The sequence below is a fragment of the Pleurodeles waltl genome, chromosome 4_1 (genome assembly GCF_031143425.1).
Source record: "Pleurodeles waltl isolate 20211129_DDA chromosome 4_1, aPleWal1.hap1.20221129, whole genome shotgun sequence".
Lineage (NCBI taxonomy): Eukaryota > Metazoa > Chordata > Amphibia > Caudata > Salamandridae > Pleurodeles > Pleurodeles waltl.
This window is the reverse complement of record NC_090442.1, coordinates 29,483,032-29,504,605: the sequence shown is the minus strand read 5'-3', so window position 1 is coordinate 29,504,605 and position 21,574 is coordinate 29,483,032. Positions and strand designations below refer to the sequence as shown.

General features: G+C 46.0%; 1 protein-coding gene, 1 long non-coding RNA gene and 1 pseudogene across 3 annotated transcripts in view; 2 read left to right on the top strand and 1 right to left on the bottom strand.

Annotated features, from left to right (window-relative positions):
• The window catches only part of LOC138287310 (zinc finger protein 850-like), a 369,596-nt pseudogene that overhangs the window by 162,275 nt on the left and 185,747 nt on the right, over positions 1-21,574 (top strand).
• Positions 1-21,574, bottom strand: part of LOC138287305 (zinc finger protein 8-like) — a 104,109-nt gene that overhangs the window by 10,501 nt on the left and 72,034 nt on the right. The window contains exon 3 of one of the 2 annotated variants that reach the window (XM_069227661.1): positions 4,782-7,122. The exons of the other annotated variant lie outside the window; for it this stretch is intronic. Within the exon in view, the coding sequence (XP_069083762.1) occupies positions 7,043-7,122 (80 nt within the window). The 3' untranslated portion in view covers positions 4,782-7,042. Of the gene's footprint in view, positions 1-4,781; positions 7,123-21,574 lie in introns of those variants that run through there. 2 annotated transcript variants of the gene reach the window in all.
• Positions 1-21,574, top strand: part of LOC138287312 (uncharacterized) — a 104,556-nt gene that overhangs the window by 11,642 nt on the left and 71,340 nt on the right. The gene's annotated exons all lie outside the window — the stretch shown is intronic.

Genomic DNA, 21,574 nt, shown 5'->3' with positions numbered 1-21,574 from the left:
ATGGGGAGCGACCCATCAGACAAGGGTCGCTCCCCTGGGGGGCAAACTGTGTTTAGACCATTTCTGCCCCCCTTGGGGGCAGATTGGTCGATTTTAGGTCAATCTGCCCTTGGGGGCAGAAACCACTAGGCACCGGGGATTTGTTTTTTGGCGCCAATGTCACACAGGGGGAGCGACCCCATAGGCGAGGGTCGCTCCTGGTGGGGGGGTGGGGCTGGGGATGCAAATTTATTTTAGGCCATTTCTGCCCCCCCTGGGGGCAGATCGGCCTATTATTGGGCCGATCTGCCACCGGGGGGGGGGGGGGGGCAGAAACCTCTAGGCGCCAGGGCAGATTTTTTTTTTGTGTTTTTTTTTTTTGTTTGTTTGTTTTTTTAGAGATGGGGAGCGACCCATCAGACAAGGGTCGCTCCCCTGGGGGGCAAACTGTGTTTAGACCATTTCTGCCCCCCTTGGGGGCAGATTGGTCGATTTTAGGTCAATCTGTCCCAAGGGGGCAGAAACCACTAGGCACCGGGGATTTGTTTTTTTGGCGCCAATGTCACGGAGGGGGAGCGACCCCATAGGCGAGGGTCGCTCCTGGTGGGGGGGTGGGGGTTGGGGATGCAAATTTATTTTAGGGCATTTCCCCCCAACCCCCCCCCCCCGAGGCCGGCTGAGCTAGAGCCCAAAATCCACAGGTAGGCACTTTGCAAAAAACACCTCTGTTTTCTGTGAAAAAATATGTTTTGTCCACGTTGTGTTTTGGGCCATTTCCTTTCGTGGGCGCTAGGCCTACCCACACAAGTGAGGTACCATTTTTATGGAGAGACTTAGGGGAACGCTGGGTGGAAGGAAATTTGTGGCTCCTCTCAGATTCCAGAACTTTCTGTCACCGAAATGAGAGGAAAAAGTGTTTTTTGGCCAAATTTTGATGTTTGCAAAGGATTCTGGGTAACAGAACCTGGTCAGAGCCCCGCAAATCACCCCATCTTGGATTCCCCATGGTCTCTAGTTTTCAAAAATGCGCTGGTTTGCTAGGTTTCCCCAGGTGCCGGCTGAGCTAGAGGCCAAAATCCACAGGTAGGCACTGTTTTCTATGAAAAAATGTGATGTGTCCACGTTGTGTTTTGGGCCATTTCCTGTCGCGAGCGCTAGGCCTACCCACACAAGTGAGGTATCATTTTTATTGGGAGACGTGGGGGAACGCTGGGTGGAAGGACATTTGTGGCTCCTCTCAGATTCCAGAACTTTCTGCCACAGAAATATGAGGAACATGTGTTTTTTTAGCCAAATTTTGAGGTTTGCAAAGGATTCTGGGTAACAGAACCTGGTCCGAGCCACACAAGTCACCCCATCTTGGATTCCCCTAGGTCTCTAGTTTTCAGAAATGCACAGGTTTGGTAGGTTTCCCTAGGTGGCGGCTGAGCTACAGGCCAAAATCTACAGGTAGGCACTTTGCAAAAAACACCTCTGTTTTCCTTCACAAATTTGGATGTGTCCACGTTGCGCTTTGGGGCGTTTCCTGTCGCGGGCGCTAGGCCTACCCACACAAGTGAGGTATCATTTTTATCGGGAGACGTGGGGGAACGCTGGGTGGAAGGAAATTCTTGGCTCCTCTCAGATTCCAGAACTTTCTGCCACAGAAATGTGAGGAACATGTGTTTTTTTAGCCAAATTTTGAGGTTTGCAAAGGATTCTGGGTAACAGAACCTGGTCCGAGCCACACAAGTCACCCCATCTTATATTCCCCTAGGTCTCTAGTTTTCAGAAATGCACAGGTTTAGTAGGTTTCCCTAGGTGGCGGCTGAGCTACAGGCCAAAATCTACAGGTAGGCACTTTGCAAAAAACACCTCTGTTTTCCTTCACCAATTTGGCTGTGTCCACGTTGCGCTTTGGGGCATTTCCTGTCACGGGCGCTAGGCCTACCCACACAAGTGAGGTATCATTTTTATCGGGAGACGTGGGGGAACGCTGGGTGGAAGAAAATTCGTGGCTCCTCTCAGATTCCAGAACTTTCTGCCACAGAAATGTGAGGAACATGTGTTTTTTTAGCCAAATTTTGAGGTTTGCAAAGGATTCTGGGTAACAGAACCTGGTCCGAGCCACACAAGTCACCCCATCTTGGATTCCCCTAGGTCTCTAGTTTTCAGAAATGCACAGGTTTGGTAGGTTTCCCTAGGTGGCGGCTGAGCTACAGGCCAAAATCTACAGGTAGGCACTTTGCAAAAAACTTCTCTGTTTTCCTTCACAAATTTGGATGTGTCCACGTTGCGCTTTGGGGCGTTTCCTGTCACGGGCGCTAGGCCTACCCACACATGTGAGGTATCATTTTTATCGTGAGACGTGGGGGAACGCTGGGTGGAAGGAAATTCGTGGCTCCTCTCAGATTCCAGAACGTTCTGCCACAGAAATGTGAGGAACATGAGTTTTTTTAGCCAAATTTTGAGGTTTGGAAAGGATTCTGGGTAACAGAACCTGGTCCGAGCCACACAAGTCACCCCATCTTGGATTCCCCTAGGTCTCTAGTTTTCAGAAATGCACAGGTTTGGTAGGTTTCCCTAGGTGGCGGCTGAGCTACAGGCCAAAATCTATAGGTAGGCACTTTGCAAAAAACACCTCTGTTTTCCTTCAAAAATTTGGCTGTGTGCACGTTGCGCTTTGGGGCGTTTCCTGTCGCGGGCGCTAGGCCTACCCACACAAGTGAGGTATCATTTTTATCGGGGGACGTGGGGGAACGCTGGGTGGAAGGAAATTTGTGGCTCCTCTCAGATTCCAGAACTTTCTGACACAGAAATGTGAGGAACATGTGTTTTTTTAGCCACATTTTGAGGTTTGCAAAGGATTCTGGGTAACAGAACCTGGTCCGAGCCACACAAGTCACCCCATCTTGGATTCCCCGAGGTCTCTAGTTTTCAGAAATGCACAGGTTTGGTAGGTTTCCCTAGGTGGCGGCTGAGCTAGAGGCCAAAATCTACAGGTAGTCACTTTGCTAAAAACAGCTCTGTTTTCTGTGATGTGTCCACGTTGTGTTTTGGGGCATATCCTGTCGCGGGCGCTATGCCTACCCACACAAGTGAGGTATCATTTTTATCGGGAGACTTGGGGGAACATAGAATAGCAAAACAAGTGGTATTGCCCCTTGTCTTTCTCTACATTTTTCCCTTCCAAATGTAAGACAGTGTGTAAAAAAGACGTCTATTTGAGAAATGCCCTGTAATTCACATGCTAGTATGGGCACCCCGGAATTCAGAGATGTGCAAATAACCACTGCTTCTCAACACCTTATCTTGTGCCCATTTTGGAAATACAAAGGTTTTCTTGATAGCTATTTTTTACTCTTTGTACTTCAGCAAATGAATTGCTGTATACCCGGCATAGAATGAAAACCCACTGCAGGGTGAAGGTCATTTATTGGCTCTGGGTACCTAGAGTTCTTGATGAACCTACAAGCCCTATATGTCCCCGCAACCAGAAGAGTCCAGCAGACGTAACGGTATATTGCTTTCAAAAATCTGACATTGCAGGTAAAAGTTACAGAGTAAAACATAGAGAAAAAGTGATGTTTTTTTCACCTCAATTTCAATATTTTTCTTTTTCAGTTGTTATTTTCTGTAGGAAACCCTTGTAGGATCTACACAAATTACCCCTTGCTGAATTCAGAATTTTGTCTACTTTTCAGAAATGTTGCGGTTTCTGGGATCCAGCGTTGGTTTCATGCCCATTTCTGTCACTGACTGGAAGGAGGCTGAAAGCACAAAAAATCGTAAAAATGGGGTATGTCCCAGTAAAATGCCAAAATTGTGTTGAAAAATTGGGTTTTCTGATTCAAGTCTGCCTGTTCCTGAAAGCTGGGAAGCTGGTGATTTTAGCACCGCAAACCCTTTGTTGATGCCCTTTTCAGGGGAAAAACCACAAGCCTTCTTCTGCAGCCCATTTTTCCCATTTTTTTTAAAAAAAACGAAATTTTCACTGTTTTTTGGCTAATTTCTTGGCCTCCTTCTGGGGAACCCACAAAGTCTGGGTACCTCTAGAATCCCTAGGATGTTGGAAAAAAAGGACGCAAATTTGGCGTGGGTAGCTTATGTGAACAAAAAGTTATGAGGGCCTAAGCGCGAACTGCTCCAAATAGCCAAAAAAAGGCTCTGCACAGGAGGGGGAAAAGGCCTGGCAGCGAAGGGGTTAATAGAGTTGAACATTTTTCATCCCTGGAGAATTTAAGTAGAAGAAGCTCCAGGAGACAACGTGGGGCGCTTTCTCTGAATTGTTTTATTCTAAGGGGTATATTTATACCCTGTTTGCGCCAAATGTGCGTCAAAATTTTTGACGCACATTCGGCGCAAACCCTGCCCCATATTTATACTTTGACGTCCGACGAAGTGAGCGTCAAAGTTCCACCGTGTGCGCCATTTTTTGGAAGGGGGAACCAGCCTTGCGTTAATTATATGCAAGGTAGGCGTTCCCTTCCAAAAAATGACTTGAAGGCCTGTACCCCATATTTATACTGTGACGTCATTTTCACGCACAGGAGGGGGCAGGCCTTAAAAAACGGCGCCCAGCCTGATGGGCGCCGTTTTTTAACGCCTGGGTCAGGGCAGGCGTTAAGGGACCTGTGGGCTCGGAAGGAGCCCAGAGGTGCCCTCCCATGCCCCAGGTACACCCCCTGCCAACCTTTAGGGGGTACACACTGTCATACATGTATACCAATATAGAGCACACTCTAAGGCCTAAAGCATTCCTCTAACTTGGCCAGTGCACAGATGAGAACACCGAGACACTCAATCAACATGGAGACATAATTGTGTAACAAATAACTGGATTTATTTTAACATTAAAAGAGTACCTTATTAAAACCTAACCTAGACACTACCCTACACTAAACTAACCTATACTAACTTATCTTAACTTACCCCTACAGCTATCTATCCTAATCTAAACGTATCTTAAACATTTAATGCCACATGCTAATACTTGGCCCCACCCTCATTAAGAGACAAGATAGGAGTAGGACAACACAAACTAAGGCTACACATGTACTAACTTAACCTATATCCCAAACAAATGTATATTTTTTTTATGGATTATCTTTTATAAACATAGAAACACATACATAACCTTCCCCAACCCCTCGAAAAAGTACTAAAACCCACCCCCAATTATACTTACTCTATCCTACAACTAACCTAATCTAAATAACTAACCTATCACTACCCACCTAACACCCACTAAAAATGATAACAATGTAAAACGGGAGAAGGGAAGGAACTGGGAGGCCGTGCAACAACATCTTCATATCTAAGGGGCACAGGAAGAGTGGCACTGCACTGGGTGCAGCTACAGTATCTCCTTGTTATTGAACTACCTGGGCACATGCATGTCGAACATATCCTAAGCACCAGGTATACACTCAGCATTCACATTCTATGCACACACGATGTGACCACGCTCACTCACAATTATCATGATGGGTATGCTGGTAAATCTGCACACATCTGGGTCCATATTTATACTTTATGACGCAAACCTGCGGTAGCGCAGGTTTGCAAACATTTTTTTAACACCGCCTACCGCCATTCCAATGCGCCAGCCAGGCATCATATTTATAGAATGACGCTAGCTGGTGCTACGGCCTGGTTAGCATCAAAATAAATTACGCTAACCGGGCAGCAGGGGCATAGGGAAGACTAGGGGTTGTGTGTCAAAGAATGGTGCAAGTCAGGTTGGCGTCAAAAATATTGACACAAACCCGACTAGCGTCATTTCTGCGAAGCGGAATAAAATATATCTAGGTTAAAGTGCACAGCGGCCTAGTGTCTTAAAATAACGTGCATGGAGCTATAACTAAAATGGCTACACACAAAGCTTGGTTAGGGCTAGTGTACCTTGTTTATGTTTTCTGACCCAGGGGACAGATGATGTCATCTGTCACTGTCTTCTGTCTCTATAGTAAGCTATGGACAACTACGTTGTTGTTGTTGCAAACATGAATGGGGTATGTACTGTCCTAGACATCCTTCGTTAACATATGTAGGGTGCTCACATAGTAGCATTATTGGTCTATGAGTGCACCTTCTCTAACATTAACAGCATATCTTGTTTGGAATTAATTTGGTCCTACGTTGTTGGCATTCTTTAGGCTACTTACACTCTGTACATATCTTCTACTGCAATATTGTCCGGTCATACAAGGACAGGATGCTGTGTGAGTTGTGCAATTTGAAGATGAACACATCTTCTTCTACTGGCTAAGTGAAAGTATCCCTCCCATTCTCAGGCTTTGCTAGTTTACATGAGTTTCACACACATGACAGTACACCAGCCACAACAAGTATCCAAGTGACCTCCCCATGTTATATCTCCAAGTGACTGAGGGAGTCTCTCAGCTGTTCTAAAACGTCCTTTGGTGTACCTCAGGATGCACTCACATCTGCATTCAACAACCTATGTCACTGTCACCATGAGTGTATCTTGCTAGGGTGTGAAATTATCTCAGCTATAAATTCTTGATTTGCCACATGCAACATATCTGTCTCCTTCTTCACTCATACAATTTTGGGTGGGTCTGTGACATGTTTGGACATTGCTAGACTTACATGCACATACCACACCGGATTGGCATGTGGGAGACCTAGACATTTTAGGGTATTGGTCCCAGTAGGTCACTTTCTCTTGGTCAGGCATGTGAGTGTCACTGAGAGATGTGTTTTCATATGTGGTGTATGGTGGTATCATACAGACTATACGGGGTTACCTTGATGACACACATCAACCATCGCAACCAATTGCAAACACTTTCTTACCTAAGCTATACACATGCATTTCTGGATTAGCTGCAGGCATATATCAAGACAGCACAATTGTGTGACGTGTGTTAGAATGTACATAGGAAGTGCTATGTGTGGAGAGTGGATAAGCACCCATTGCTGTTTCATTTGTCTTGTGACCCTTAGTGCACTCAACAGCCAACATGTGTATGCTATATTTGAGAGACAGCACACCATGTGGCAGGGTTGGGGCAAATAGTGCTCACGGTACTTAATGCCATTGATATACGGCACAGGGTTAGGCTTCATTGTATGCCCCTCTTCCACCGCTGTCGGGTTGCCAAAAGGAGTCATCACTCATGCTGTAACCTTGGTCAGCTGCAAAGAAATGAGAGAACATGTGTCAGTCATGCATATTAGTGGTTTGTATGTGCCATGGCAGATGTTATTTTTAGGTGGAGTGGTGACTCAAACTTGCTTCTGGTATTGTGTGTGTTCCTGTTTTGTTGTTTGGTTGCATTGGTGTGTGGTGGTGGACAATATTATCATGGATTGTGGCTCAGGGACCTGGTGATTGTCAAATTAAATTTGGACTGACAGTTTAACCATGCAAAGTATGTGTTGTGTTGTCCATATTTGAGGCTGTTTGAGAACTGGTAAGTGGGACCTACCACCTCCTTGCACCAAAAAAGTGTCATTTGTATTGACACTATGAAAGCCCTACAAGGCCTAACTCAGGCCTCCTTGTGGCACTACACATGCAGTACGACAATTAGTGACCCTTTGTGGTAGATTAGGAGGAGTAGCAAAATTGATGCAGAGGAATCTCCAAGGTTCCTAGACATGATTTATCACAGACACTTTCAACACATGCACAGAGCAGGCGGGTACACCATAGTTGTGAGTGGGTCCCTATGCACTGTGCATGAAATGGTCAGGTATGTTCTCAGTACTCCTACAGAGTCCTACTATGCCATCCATGATCTTGACACTACTGCACCTACTCTGTACCACGGTGCGCCGTTTATTGTATACGGCGCACACATGGTGGCATTAGGGGGGCACTAAGGGAGGACGCAAGAGAAGTGGTGCTGGACTAGGTGCAGCGCCACTTTTCATATATCTGCCCCATGGTCTTTCATGGCTGTATTCCTAGATGTACGGCACAATGCACCAAACAGCTGAAGGTGCACACTATGGGTATGTCTGGTATGTTTAGGTGATAGGTAGGTGGTGGCAACACTTGGATGGCATTTCATATTGGTGTCCCTGGAGGCTTCGACACCATGACAAATGTGGGGCTGTGCCTATATGTGACTTTCTTTACATTGACATGGCCAATTAATTCACATGGCTAAGCTATTCATTGTTAGGTGTTATGTGTGTGGGATCTGTGTTTAGTTGTCAACTAGTGGACACTTGTAGTGGTTTGGGCCCAGCTTCTGCACGCTCCACCTGTCCTTGGTGTGCCAGTCAGGTTGTGGCTGTATTATGTAAATATGGGTGTATCTGTGTGCGATGTGCAATGAATGTGGTGTAGTGTGCCTTGTGGCATATGTGAGAAAATGCCTCTTTTTCACATGGTTAGCCCCCACATTTTGCCTGAAGTGTGATGTAGCCTAGAAATTATAATGTCCAGGGCCCCTGCTAACCAGGTTCCATGGGCCAGAGCTCTTTCCCTAAAACTGTTGTGATGCACTGCCACAATTGGATACACCCTTAAATACCACTATAAGTCCCTAGTAAAAGGGTACCTAGGTACCCAGGGCATGAGATATTATGGGTAGGCCCATCAGCGTAGCAGCACTGACTGTGCCACCCTCTACAGCCATGCATCCAGATCCATCCAGCACTGCTATTGGAGGCTGAGTGCCCTGGTGCAAACCTAAAAACCCAAACTCAACATGTCACACTGCCTGTGTGCCCTCTCCACCATACACTGCATTTACTATGGGTAAGACACCCCTCTGGCAGGCCTCACAGCCCTAATGCAGGGTGCACCATGTTATATGGGAGGGCATAGCTGCATGTACAATATGCCCCCACTGTGTCCCCGCCAAACCTGTGATATAGTGAGTGAACAGAGCAGCCATTTAATACATGTATTGGACACTGGTCAACAAAAGTCTCCCAGGTACATGAAGGCCACTATGAACCCTGGGTTATTTGGTATCAGACAACTCAGAATGATTAAATCCAAATTGGTGCCAGTATTGGATTTATCCCTAATTGTACCCAGGGGTCACCGTAGAGGTATCCCATGCAAAAGCTAACTACCCTGGTATGGTTGCTGACTGGTTCTATCCAACCTACCACCTCCAGACACCCAATCTGCAAACCTTGGGGGAGAGCCCTATCCCTCTGGTTTGTAGAACAATGCCCTTCCTGGGTGGAGGTGGTAACATCCGTTCCCTCAGGAATGTGCACTGCCTTGGCGGTGAGCTAAAAAGGGCTTACCACCTTTGAAAATTGACCCCCAGGCTTGCTGCTAGGCCTGCTGCTAGCAGCAGATGGTCAACCCCTTTTCAAATCCCCACTTTTGGCAGGCGCAAAGGCGGGAAATCACACAGTAGGGGGAGTAGCCAACCTGGCATGCACCACCTCTAACATGTTGGCTGTGAGGTGGAAACTCCATTTCATTTTCCTCCATCTTAGACAGAAGGAAAGTAGCCAATCAGGGATAGGGAAGTGACCCTTCCCACAGGAAGTGGTCACTACAGTGGGTGTAGCCACCCAAAGGTAAATGTTCCATTGGACCCTACCAGGTTCCCCCAACACACCCATTAAATATAGAATTTAGTGGGCAACGCTAGACCAGGTAGTTAGATTCGAAGGACACAAAGGAGACCATCACAAAGAAGATCCAAGGCACTAGAACTGTCGACCTGCTGCACAAAGAAAAGGCGCCAAACCCTGCCTGCAGCACCCAGGGCCCGACAATCGCCTCTGAGGAGCTGCTGGACAACTGGACTGAGCACAAGAAACCCAGAGGACCTCCAGGCTTCATAAATCACCCACAAACTCTCTCCAGGGCAAAGGTACCACTCTGCAACAAAGACGAATCCAGCAACTCCGTGAGCGGCCACCAGCTCCAAAACAAGAATTTGCAGCCAGACCTGGTGAAACACAAATGAAGATCAGGACAAACCCTGCAAGTGTGCCACGTATGGTGGCATTGTACCCACCAGTGGCCGAACTGTACCAATACCCTGGGTACTGGTCAGCTGACGTCAGACACCAAAAAAACGAGCCTGCCCAGAGCTGAAAAAGGACCAGGAGAAAGTCCCAGTTGAGGGTCTTCAGGAATACCCTGGACCTCCCACCAGAGTGCCCCCGGTGTCCTGCAAGCAGCCCTTGAAGTGACTTACTTCCAGATCCAAGAGCATCTTTGCGTACAGCTCCTGATTCACAGATTCGCTTTGAAACCGGCCACCATGTGCCCTGCAACAAAGAACCTGCTGTGCCCTAAGGGTCCCTCACCCCTTGCGACCTTGACACTCCAAGGGGATCCCAAGGAACCACCTCTAAACTTACCTGTGCAGTGCTTTTCCAAGTGGTCCCTCGCAGTGGCCCTGCATCAGCTCCATGACTGCTTCTGTCGGAGCCAGGAGCCATCCGAACTTCTCCAACTAGCACAGCATACCCACTGACGACCACAGCCAAGCTGCAAAAGAAGAACTTGGTAACTCAACTGTACGATTTTATATGTATTTTTAAATGTGACTTTCCATTGATTCCTATGCTATGTAATTACTCTCAAAAAGGCTATTTTTATTAAACTTCAAAAATCCATATCTCCAAAAGTACTTAACCAATTTTGATGATCTTGGTCTTAAAAAATATATAAAATCCCGACCGCCGGGATCTGGATGGCGGTAGGGGGGGTCGGAATCCCCGCGGCGGTGCAGCAAGCTGCGCCGCCGCGGAGGATTCAATGGGGCCGCGGTACACTGGCGGGACCCCGCCAGTGGTGCCGGTCCGACCGCGGCTTTACCGCCGCGGTCGGAATCCCCATTGGAGCACCGCCGGCCTGTCGGCGGTGCTCCCGCGGTCCTCCGCCCTGGCGGTCAAAGACCGCCAGGGTCAGAATGACCACCATAGTTTTTACCTCTGTAAACCAATGTGTGGTTGCCTGGGCCCAGTGCACAGTGTGCTTAGATTTGCACACTACATAGAGGGCCAGCCTCCTACATTTGTTGGTTCAGCGGTGGGATAAAAACTTTGCATTTTCCAATACCACTTTGTCAATTTTGTGAGCATACGGATAACTCCAAATTGCCTTTAGTTCATTATTTTTTATTTTTAATCGACTAAACATTTTTTGCAAATTTTTAAAATAATTGTTAGTTCCCTGGTTAGGCCTCTACAACATTAGAAAAAAGTTTTAAAAGTCCTTAGTTTAGTTGGCCTATCCAAAATGGATATTCTACATTTCTAAAACGGTCCCAACTTTAGTAAAATAAAGATGACATATGCAGAGACCAAGGAGATCAACTTGGAACCTTATTACATATATAGCTATGACCTATTAAGGAGACTCTACAGACTGTACCAAATTTGTACTGGAAAAAGCCCCAGTGCAGAGAAACTTAAGTTTCTGTTGGCAAGGTATGAACATGACAACCCCCCAGATGATGGAGGTGGTGATGTATCTGTGGTGGGTGAAGACGATTTTGTGGAAAATTGGGATGAGGTTAGCTCCTCTTCTACCAGAAGCTCTAGAGCACCCACAGAAACAGACCAGAGAATGGCCTTAGAGAGCCAGCTCTTGTAAGCAGAAAAACAGAGAAAAGAGTTGTGATTAGGATCCATCTCTGGTGGCAGCATACAAATGTCGAGGGAGAAATCATTTAACATTAAACTCCTAAAAGGAGTTGTCCCTCCCTTCACTGAAGGGGTTGATATACTAAAATGGTTTTCTGCCTTTGAAAGAGCCTGCATTGGGAGGGAAATTGAGAAAAATCATTGGGGCACACTGTTGTGGAAGTTATTCTCAGGAAAGTGCAGCAATATGCTCCTGACACTGAATAAGACTGATTCTAAATCCTATGCCCTTGTGAAGGGCACCCTGATTGAGGGCTTTAGATTTACAACTGAAGAATACAGAATAAAGTTCATGGAAACTCGAAAAACCCAAAGCCAAACCTGGGTAGACTTTGTGGACTATTCAGTAAAAATGATGGGTGGTTGGTTAGCTGGAAACAAGGTACAAGATTATGATAAGTTGTATAACATGTTCATGAAAGAGCATTTGCTAAGTAATTGTTTCAATTATAGGTTACATCAACATCTAGTAGACCTAGATCCACTTTCCCCTCAAGAATTGGGAAGGAAGGCAGACCGCTGGGTCAAAACAAGGGTGACCAAAACTACCACTGGTGGGGGGAGACCAAAAGAAAGAGGCCAAAAAGCACCCCCAAGGGAAAGATGGGAGCCAAAACAAAAACAGTAAAGAGTCTTATCAAGCCCCCCAAACACCTGCACAGGAGGGTGGGCCAAGACCCTCCTTACAGTCAAGGGGTGGGTACAGTCAAGGCTTTGTGCCATGACTGCAAAACTAAAGGACACCAAACAGGAGACTCTTGCTGTGAGAACAAAAAGAATGCCTCTAGTCAATCTAAATGCAGTTATCAATTTCTAGATAGGGTCAGAGCTGTGGCCTGACCATGTCCATGACCCCACAGAGGCAACGTTAGTCACTGAGGGTGGGGTAGAATTATCCTGTACTACCCGGTCAAGTAGTATGCAAAACTACAGAAAGCACCCTTTGATTAATGGGGAGAAAGTATAAGCACTGAGGGACACAGGACGTAGTGTTACTGTGGTGACCCAGCACCTGGTCCACTCAAATCAGCTCCTGGTAGGGAAGTCTTATCCTGTCACCAATGCTGACAATAAGACAAAGTTCCACCCCATGGTAAGCTTTGATTGGGAGGGAGTAGTATGGCAAAAAGAAGTGGTTGTGTCATCCATTCCTGTAGATTGCCTGTTTGGAAATGGCCTGGAGCATTTCCCGCCTGGCTGACGTTGAACTGAAGACCCATGCAGCAATGCTAGGGATCCCTGAGTGGACACGTGTCAAGAGAAGGGCACAAAGCAAACTTCAGAGAGAAAAAGGAGCGCTGGATCCTGAAATAGTGGACCAGCCTACCAAGAAAAATGGCAAGAAGATTGGGGGGCCGGCTTTAAAACAGATCACAAAACAGGACTCGTCTTCTCAGGAGGAGGAGTCAACCTTCTTGGAGGGAACAGAGCCTGAGGAGCTTGGGCCTTACAACCTAGAGCTCTTGGGCCCAGGGGAGCCTCCAGGGAAAATCTGTGCCAGGGGCAGAGGATCTCCAGGCTTCTCCAGTCACTCAAATACTCCCTTCAGAGTGGAAGTACCACTCTGCAACAAACAAGAAACCAACAACCCAGTGAGGGTCATTTCACTGACTGACTGCTAACTCCGGAACCGGAAGTTGTAGCCAGACCCAATGAGACACAAATGGCAACTAGGACAAACCCTGCAAGTGTGCCAAGTTTGGTGGCACTGCACTCTCCAGTGGCCGAACCATACTAATACCATGGGTACTGTTCAGCTGACATCGGACACCAAGAAAACTAGCCCGCCCAGGGCTGAAAAAGGACCAGGAGAAAGCCTCAGTCGCTCCACACCTGGTCGCCCTTTGCCCTGCAACGAAGAACCTGCTGTGCCTTAAGGGTCCCTCACCCCTTGCGACCTCGACACTCCAAGGGGATCCCAAGGAACCAGCTCTAAACTTAAAGGTGCAGTGCTTTTCTAAGCGGTCCCTTGCAGTGGCCCTGCACCAGCTCCAGAGACTTTTCATTGCTGCTCCAGCCAGAACCGGGAGCCGCCCAAACAACTCCAGCTGGCAGAGTGAGCTCACCGATGACCTCCACCAACCTGCAAAAGAAGAATTTGGTAACTTAACTGTACGATTTTATATGTATTTTTAAAGGTGACTTTTCATTGATTCCTAAGGTGCATAATTGCTTACAAAAAGAATATTTCTATTAAACTTCAAAAATCCATATCTCTAAAAGTACTTAACAAATTTTGATAATCTTGGTCTTAAAAATTATATAAATAGCTGAAGTATTTTTTATAAATTGGTCTTGTGTTATTCCTTCGCATATGTGAGTTGCATGAAGTGGTTGCCTGGACCCCCTGCACAGTGTGCCTAGCTTTGCACACTACATAGAGAGCCAGTCTCCTACAGCTTATGTGTTGTCTGTCCAACTGTGTTCACCTGTCCATGTGTTTTTAGTGTGGTGTATGTACTGTTTGTCCTACAAGGTTGGTGTGTTGTCTTTGTAATGATTGGTATGGTGACTTACCTACAAGTAGCCCATTGCCATATTGCCCATCCAGGAACCGCTCATAGATGGTGGAGTGACGGAATATGTAGGCATCATGGACGCTGCTGGGATATTTGGCTAGGATGTAAGTGAAGAGCCCACGGAGGTCCACAATGGCCTGCACATTTGTAGAATGGGTGTGTTTGTGGCTCCTGTAGAGGTGTTCTGTTGCAGCAGGTGGCACAAGTTGGACATGGATGCAGTCCACTGCACCCAGCACATGTGGGAATCCAGCAATTTGGTAGAAAACGTGCCTGGTCTCCTGCAGCAGTTGCTGGGGGTGTTCGGCTAGCAGATGTGGTCGGGTGTACGGCAGATGATTGCATCCAGAACATTTGGTAGAAAGACCGAGAGGGATGGCTGGTAGATACCAGCCACTTGTGCGCCCATTGTCTGGAATGATCCTAACACTAGCATATGGAGGACAGCCAGGAGATTGGTCATGGGTGGAATAGTTGTTAGAGTTTCCACCCTTGCAGTGATGTCTGGTGCAATGTGGTGCAGCAGGCGTACAATTGACTCCTGCTTCAGACGGTAGGTTCTAATGACATCTTGTTCCCTGAGCCCAAAGATGGTTGTGCGCTGTCTGAATATTCTCTCCTGCGCTGCCTTTGTGGATGTTTGGGGTTGCTGCGGTGGTGCTGGAGGGACCTGTTGTCATCTCTGTCGTCTGTGTCAAGCTGGAGCATTAACAGTTCCATGTTGTCCAGGAGGTTGCCAATGCTCCTTCTGTGTGTTTTCCTTATGTAGTAATGTGTGGGCCTCATTTTAACGCTTGGTCTGATCAGGCATTAATATTTGATGCTAATAGGACTATGCATCATTATTTGGGACCGGTTCCTTCATGTGTGTTGTTTTTACGTCAGGCAGTAAACATGGCGCTGGGCGGCTAGCGTCATTTTTGCACTTCATTGTCGCAAAATGATGCACAGTGGGGTGGCGCTCTGAAAAGATGATGGTAACTTAGAAATGTTGTCGCTAGACGGGTCTAGCGACAACATATGAATATGGCACTAGGTTAGCACCTCTTTTGCGTAAAAAAAATAGTGCAAAGGAGGCGCTAACTTTTTTTAAAAAATGTGCCTTAATTTCCACGTACCTGGACCTCTGATATTTTCTGTGCCTAGGACACATTCTATTATTAGTGTTGTGCTCTGATAGTGAGTTTTTTTCTCTACAAGAGCTTCAATAGGAAATGGATTTGAATGCGAAAATAAAACCTATTCTTGAGGAAATGTCACCTTTATCCAATTTCCATTTCAGACCCGACCTTTTGGGGTTGTTTTCCCCATCCAGGTCTATAAAATGTAGGTTCTCTGCTATTTAAGCCATTTTTGGGAGGATTTATCCATTTTATACCACGAGCTGGAACCCTACCTGCCTTTTGGTGCATAACACACCAAAACCTAGAAAAAATCAAGGACCAGATTTGCTGTTTGCGCTGAATTAGCATCATTTTTTTACGCTAATTCAGCGCAAACTTCATATTTATATTTTGACGCTAGACTAATCTAACGTCAAAATATTGGAGTTTAAGTCATTTTTTGAATGCGTGAACCCACTGTGTGTCACTGAGATGCAGGGTGGGCGTTCCCATCCCAAAAATTACTCTAAGGCCCTAGCGCCTTATTTATCCTCCTGTGCAAAAATGGTGCAGGGGAGGGAGGCCGGCAAACATCATGAGAAGAGCCCACAGGTGCTTTCCTCAAGCCCCAGGAACACCCCCACTCACACCAGAGGGACACCACAGGATGGGGGACCCCATCCCAGGTAAGTATAGGTAAGTATTTACATTTTTTTTAAAGTGCCTTTGAAGGGCCTGAAATGGGCTCCCCTACATGGCACTGGGTGCAGTGTCCATTCCCAGGGGACCCTTGTCCCCTGTGCTGGCCATTGAGGTGGTGGGCATGACTCCTGTCTTTTATAAGACAGGAGTCATGTGGTATGGATGGTTTTGTGTCAAGAAATGACGCTAGGCTGGTTAGAGTCATCTTTTTTTACTCTAACCAGCCTAATGTAATTTTTTGATGCAAAACCCGCTTCTCTCATACCGCCATCCCCAACCGGCTAATGTAATTTTTTTTACACCAGCCCACCCTTTGCGCTAGATTGCACCATTCCATAAATTTGGCACCCGACTGGCGTCCTGGAATGGCGTAAGCCGGCGTTATACTTTTTGACGCGAAACTTCACAAACATAGTATTGCGTCAAAAAGTATAAATCTGGCCTAAGTCCAACTAACAACAAACACCGCTTTGACCCTCTGTCTGACCTGTCAGAGATGGAAACTCTATCCCTGAAGGATGAAAACTCAAAAAACAAAAATAACTTCCTCCCTGAATATCAGGCAGAAGAAATTCTCTTTGTGTCATCCCCCGTTCTGGGCAGTATGAGAGAAATAGATATAAATATGCAACCACAAGACGCGCAGGCTTTGTATGAACTTTTAATGTTTATAATATTGGTAGAAATGTCTGTCACATGTGCAGCCCTAAATGTTAGAGGGTTTAACAACCAGTGAACAGAGCTGGCATCTTTGAATACTGCAAGAGGGCTAAGGCAGATGGAATATGTTTGCAGGAATGTAACATACAACAAATGCTATGGTAAAGAACGGCCACGCTTCCATCTGCTGGGGAAAACAAAAATACAGATGTTGCTGTCTAATATAAAAACAAAAATATTATGTTGTGAAATGAAACAATAATAAATCCTGATAGAGCTGAAATTGTGATTAATAAATTAGGAAAATATACCTTCAGAGTATACAATATTTATACCCCTAAGAAGAAGAATTTGAAAAGTTACCTATTTGGTAATATGTCCAGATCTATTGGCTTTGTCAGTGTTTATTTAACATAGAGCTCTCGACAACAGCAGCAGTTCACAAACTTATAACAGATATCCAATGAAAATGAATGTGAACAACATCAAAGTACGACCCAACTACAGTAAGAACAACAACAAAAAAAACAAAAAAACATTTTGGTGAGACGTAGTGTAAGCCTGTTTACTGGTGATAAAAAAATGTTTCACTAATACTAGGGCAACTTCGATATATCTGCGTTTAACTCTATATTATGAATGCTCTTGAATATATAACCATAGATACTTCTTTCAGTATTAAACAAATGTCTGTTACAACCTTGGTCATGAAACTGAAGTGTTTATCGCAGTGGCTTCAGCGTATGCAGATATTTGCAGCAGCACATGCCCACAGTACTCCAACCTTGGGGCAAGACCCCTAATGACGTCCTCCTATAGCATGCACAGTAGACACCCCAGGGTGCAGTACCACAGGCCGTCACTAGGCGTCCCTAGTTCAGTCCTGGCTGGAGGGTGTCTTCCTCCCCCTAGTAACCACACGCGGCACTCCAGCTGGTGGAATGTGGGGATGTGGCTCTAAAGATATCTGCATACCCAGAAGCCTCTGCGATAAACACTTTTTTTTCATGATCATGGGTACAACAGACATTCGTTTAATACCGAAAGGAGTAACTGTGGTTATATAGTCCAAGATATTCATAATATTGAATTCAACGCACACATTTCAAAGTTGTCCTAGTATGAGTGAGTTACATAATTTTTACCATTCTTAGAACAGACGGTGTAGTATGAAGTATTTTTGTAAATTTGGTCCGTCGGTTCATCTGCATTTCTTCTTGGCTTCCAGTGCAGGGTGAAGGCAGACAGCCCTCAGAGCATGCACCACCAGGGAACAGTCGAGAAAGCCTTTAGGATTAGGCGCTACAATGTTGCTGGTAGTTGTCTTGCTACTTTGTTGCGGTTTTGCAGGCGTCCTGGAGCAGTCAGCGGTCGATCTTTGGCAGAAGTCAAAGAGGGAGATGCAGAGAAACTCTGGTGAGCTCTTGCATTCGTTATCTGACAAGAAACCCACAAGAGAGACCCTAAATAGCCCTCAGAGGAGGATTGGCCACCTAACCAGGTAAGCACCTCTCAGGAGGGGTCTCTGATATCACCTGCTGGCACTGGCCACTCAGAGGCCTCCATTGTGCCCTCACACCTCTGCATGCCTTCAAGATGGCAGAGGTCTGGGACACACTGGAGGAGCTCTGGGCACCACCCCTGGGGGGGTGATGGACAGGGGAGTGGTCACTCCCCTTCCTTTGTTCAGTTTCGCGCCAGAGCAGGGGCTGGAGGATCCCTGAACCGGTGTAGACTGGCTTATGCAAGGAGGGCACCATCTGTGCCCCTCAAAGCATTTCCAGAGGCTGGGGGAGGCTACTGATCCCAGGAGGGCAGAAGCCGGTCTGTGGGTTGGCAGCAGCGGTAGCTGCAGTGAAAATCCCAGAGAGCTATATGTCTAATCCGCACTAGGTGAGGGTTAGACATATAGGTGACATATAAGTTACTTAAGTGCAGTGTAAAATGGCTGTGAAATAACGTGGACGTTATTTCACTCAGGCTGCAGTGGCAGTCCTGTGTAATATTGAACTGAGCTCCCTATGGGTGGCAAAAGAAATGCTGCAGCCCATAGGGATCTCCTGGAACCCCAATACCCTGGGTACCTAGGTACCATATACTTAGGGAATTACAAGGGTGTTCCAGTGTGCCAATTAGAATTGGTGAAAATGGTCACTAACCTGCAGTGACAATTTTAAAAGCAGAGAGACCATAAACACTGAGGTTCTGGTTAGCAGAGCCTCAGTGACACAGTTAGGCTCCACACAGGGAACACATATAGGCCACAAACTATGAGCACTGGGGCCCTGACTAGCAGGATCCCAGTGACATAACAAACATAATGACAACATAGAGTTTTCACTGTGAGCACTGGGCCCTGGCTAGCAGGATCCCAGTGAGACAGTGAAAACACCCTGACATATACTCACAAACAGGCCAAAAGTGGGGGTAACAAGGCTAGAAAGAGGCTACCTTCCTACAGCAGGAGAGATAAAATCTTACAATATCGAAAAGGCTCCCCAGCTCAAATTTTAATTCTACAGGAGACCTATCTGACCAGAGAAGAGGGGGTTGAACTCTTTAAAAAGCAAAAATGGCTATACTCCCAAACTTGCATGGAGCACAATTTTAATACCAGGGGAGTGGCTATTTTAGTCAAGCATGGGGTCAAGGCAAGATTATTGGAGATACGATCTGATCCAGTAGGTCGATGGCTTATAGTCAAATTACAAATTTACAACAGAAGATTTACAGTGACGGGGTTCTACGGCCTGAACTGCGACGATACTGGCCTTTTTGAACAATGTTTCTCACAGCTAATAGATTTTCTGGACCCAGTTTTGATCGCTGGAGACTTTAATGTTGTGTTAGATAACAAACTAGATAGATCTGAGAAGTGCAGGTCATTAGGGACTCCAAAATCTCAACTCTTTTTTAGATGAATGATGAAAGAGTGGGGGTTAACGGATTTATGGCAGCAGAGAAAGGGGGATCTAAGGGAGTTTTCCTTCTACAATAAAAAATATAAGCATGCCTCTCGTATAGATTATTTTCTTATTGACTTGAGGCTCAAGGGCTTGGTAGGCAAAATTACTTATCTGCCCGCCCACCTCTCTGATCATGCAGCTGTGATATTAGATTAAAGAGTGGTTGGAGGGTCGGGTGCTAGTAGATGGACATTTGACCGTACGCGACTACAAGATTTGGAGATTCCTGATCAGTTACGAACAGAGACAGAGGTCTTTTTTAAAGCCAATTTGGGTTTGGCTTCCTTGGCAATGGTATGGGATACCTTTAAAGCAGTTATGAGGTGCAAAGTTATGAGCATTGCCAGTTATAAGAATAAGCAGTTTAGGGCTGCTACTTCCCAGTTGGAGCAGGAAATGCTTAAAGTAAGGAGTTAATTACTAGGAAATACTAAGAAGGAGGAGGATGAGGTTCTGGAGAACAAGTTGAAGGAGTTGAGATTACAGTTGGAGGAGGTGTTACAAGCTAGGGTCATCAAAAGAGTAGAGGCTACTAAGCTAGCTCACTTTGAGTACGGTGAGAATGTAGGGAAGTTATTAGCCTGGAAATGCAAGCAGGATTTAGTGAGGAACTATATTAAGGAAGTAGAGATAAATCAAGCAGGCGAGAGATCATCAAGTAGCGAGGCAATGGAGGCAGCTTTTCAGTCTTTCTTTTTTGAATTGTATAAAGAAGAGGCTGAGGTAAGAGAGGAGGATATTGGTAAATGGTTGGCGGATTATATACTCCCAACTATCTCACAAGAAGAGCAACTTGTTTTGAATAGCCCGATCTCTGCTGGGGAAATTAGGAAGGTGTTCATTGGTAGTAAGGATGGCAAGGCACCTGGGCCAAATGGCATTCCTATGGAATTCCATAAAATGATGGCTGAGTTAATAATTCCTGTTTTGGTAGAATTATTTGCGGCGATTTTTGAAGACAGGGCCCCCATCCCGGGTGCACGGAATGAGGCTAGGATTGCATTAATTCTGACATTGTGTAAGAGTCTGTTTAAGTGTGAGTCTTATAGGCCTATCTCCTTGCTGAACTTTGATTATAAGATATTTGCTAAAATTCTTGCTGACAGACTCAGCAGAGTGGTGGGTCGATTAATACGTCCAGATCAGAAAGGATTTATCAAGGGTAGGTTTCTACACGAATTGACATATAATCTGGTGAGGGCAATAGACATGGCCACATCTTTTGAAATGCCTTTGGCTGTAGTTACCCTAGATGCGATGAAGGCCTTTGATAGAATGAACGTCAAAATACTTAGCTTTCATTTTGAGATCAGTTGGTCTAGGAGAAAATCTGTGTGGAACAATAGGTCTTATATATAAATATCCCATTGCAAGAGTCTTAGTAAATGGCAATCTTACAGAGCCTTTGAAGATCACGAGGGGCACTAGGCAGGGATGCCCTCTTTCCCTGCTGTTGTTTGACTTGTATATAGAGCCACCGGCTAGGAAAATAAGAGGGAATTTGGTTATTGCACCATTCAATTGTAATGGATGGGTGAAAAAGGTGGCCCTGTATGCTGACGACCTCTTAGTATATACGGTGGATTTATTATCCACCCTGTCCACGCTGTTGACCTTAGCTGAAAACTTTGGTAAAGTGTCAGGGTTTCGGGTGAATACTGAGAAAACAGAGGCTATGGCATGGAATCATAAGTTGGTGAGACGAATACAACTTTGCTTTTTGGCCTGAGCCCTTGTTAAAGCAAAAATAATGCCCTGGAATGCCCAGCTTGGCAGCATGGGCCTCCAACTCCACTTCAGCCCAACCTGGTCTCCAAGTCGTTCCCTAGTAAACACTCTACAAGTAGGTCTGTGGATACCACAACTTTCTTAGGACCAGTAACCCCCTCCCCCAGTTGAGATCAACAACAGCCGTGGGGTGGCTTACAGTGTTGTTATGGGCATCAGTCACTTGGTACTGATGACCAAGTAGGTGTTGCTCAGGGGCCACCAGTTTTTCAGTCACCATTGTGACACTGGCACCTGTGCCCCTGTAGGTCTCAACCTGAACACCATT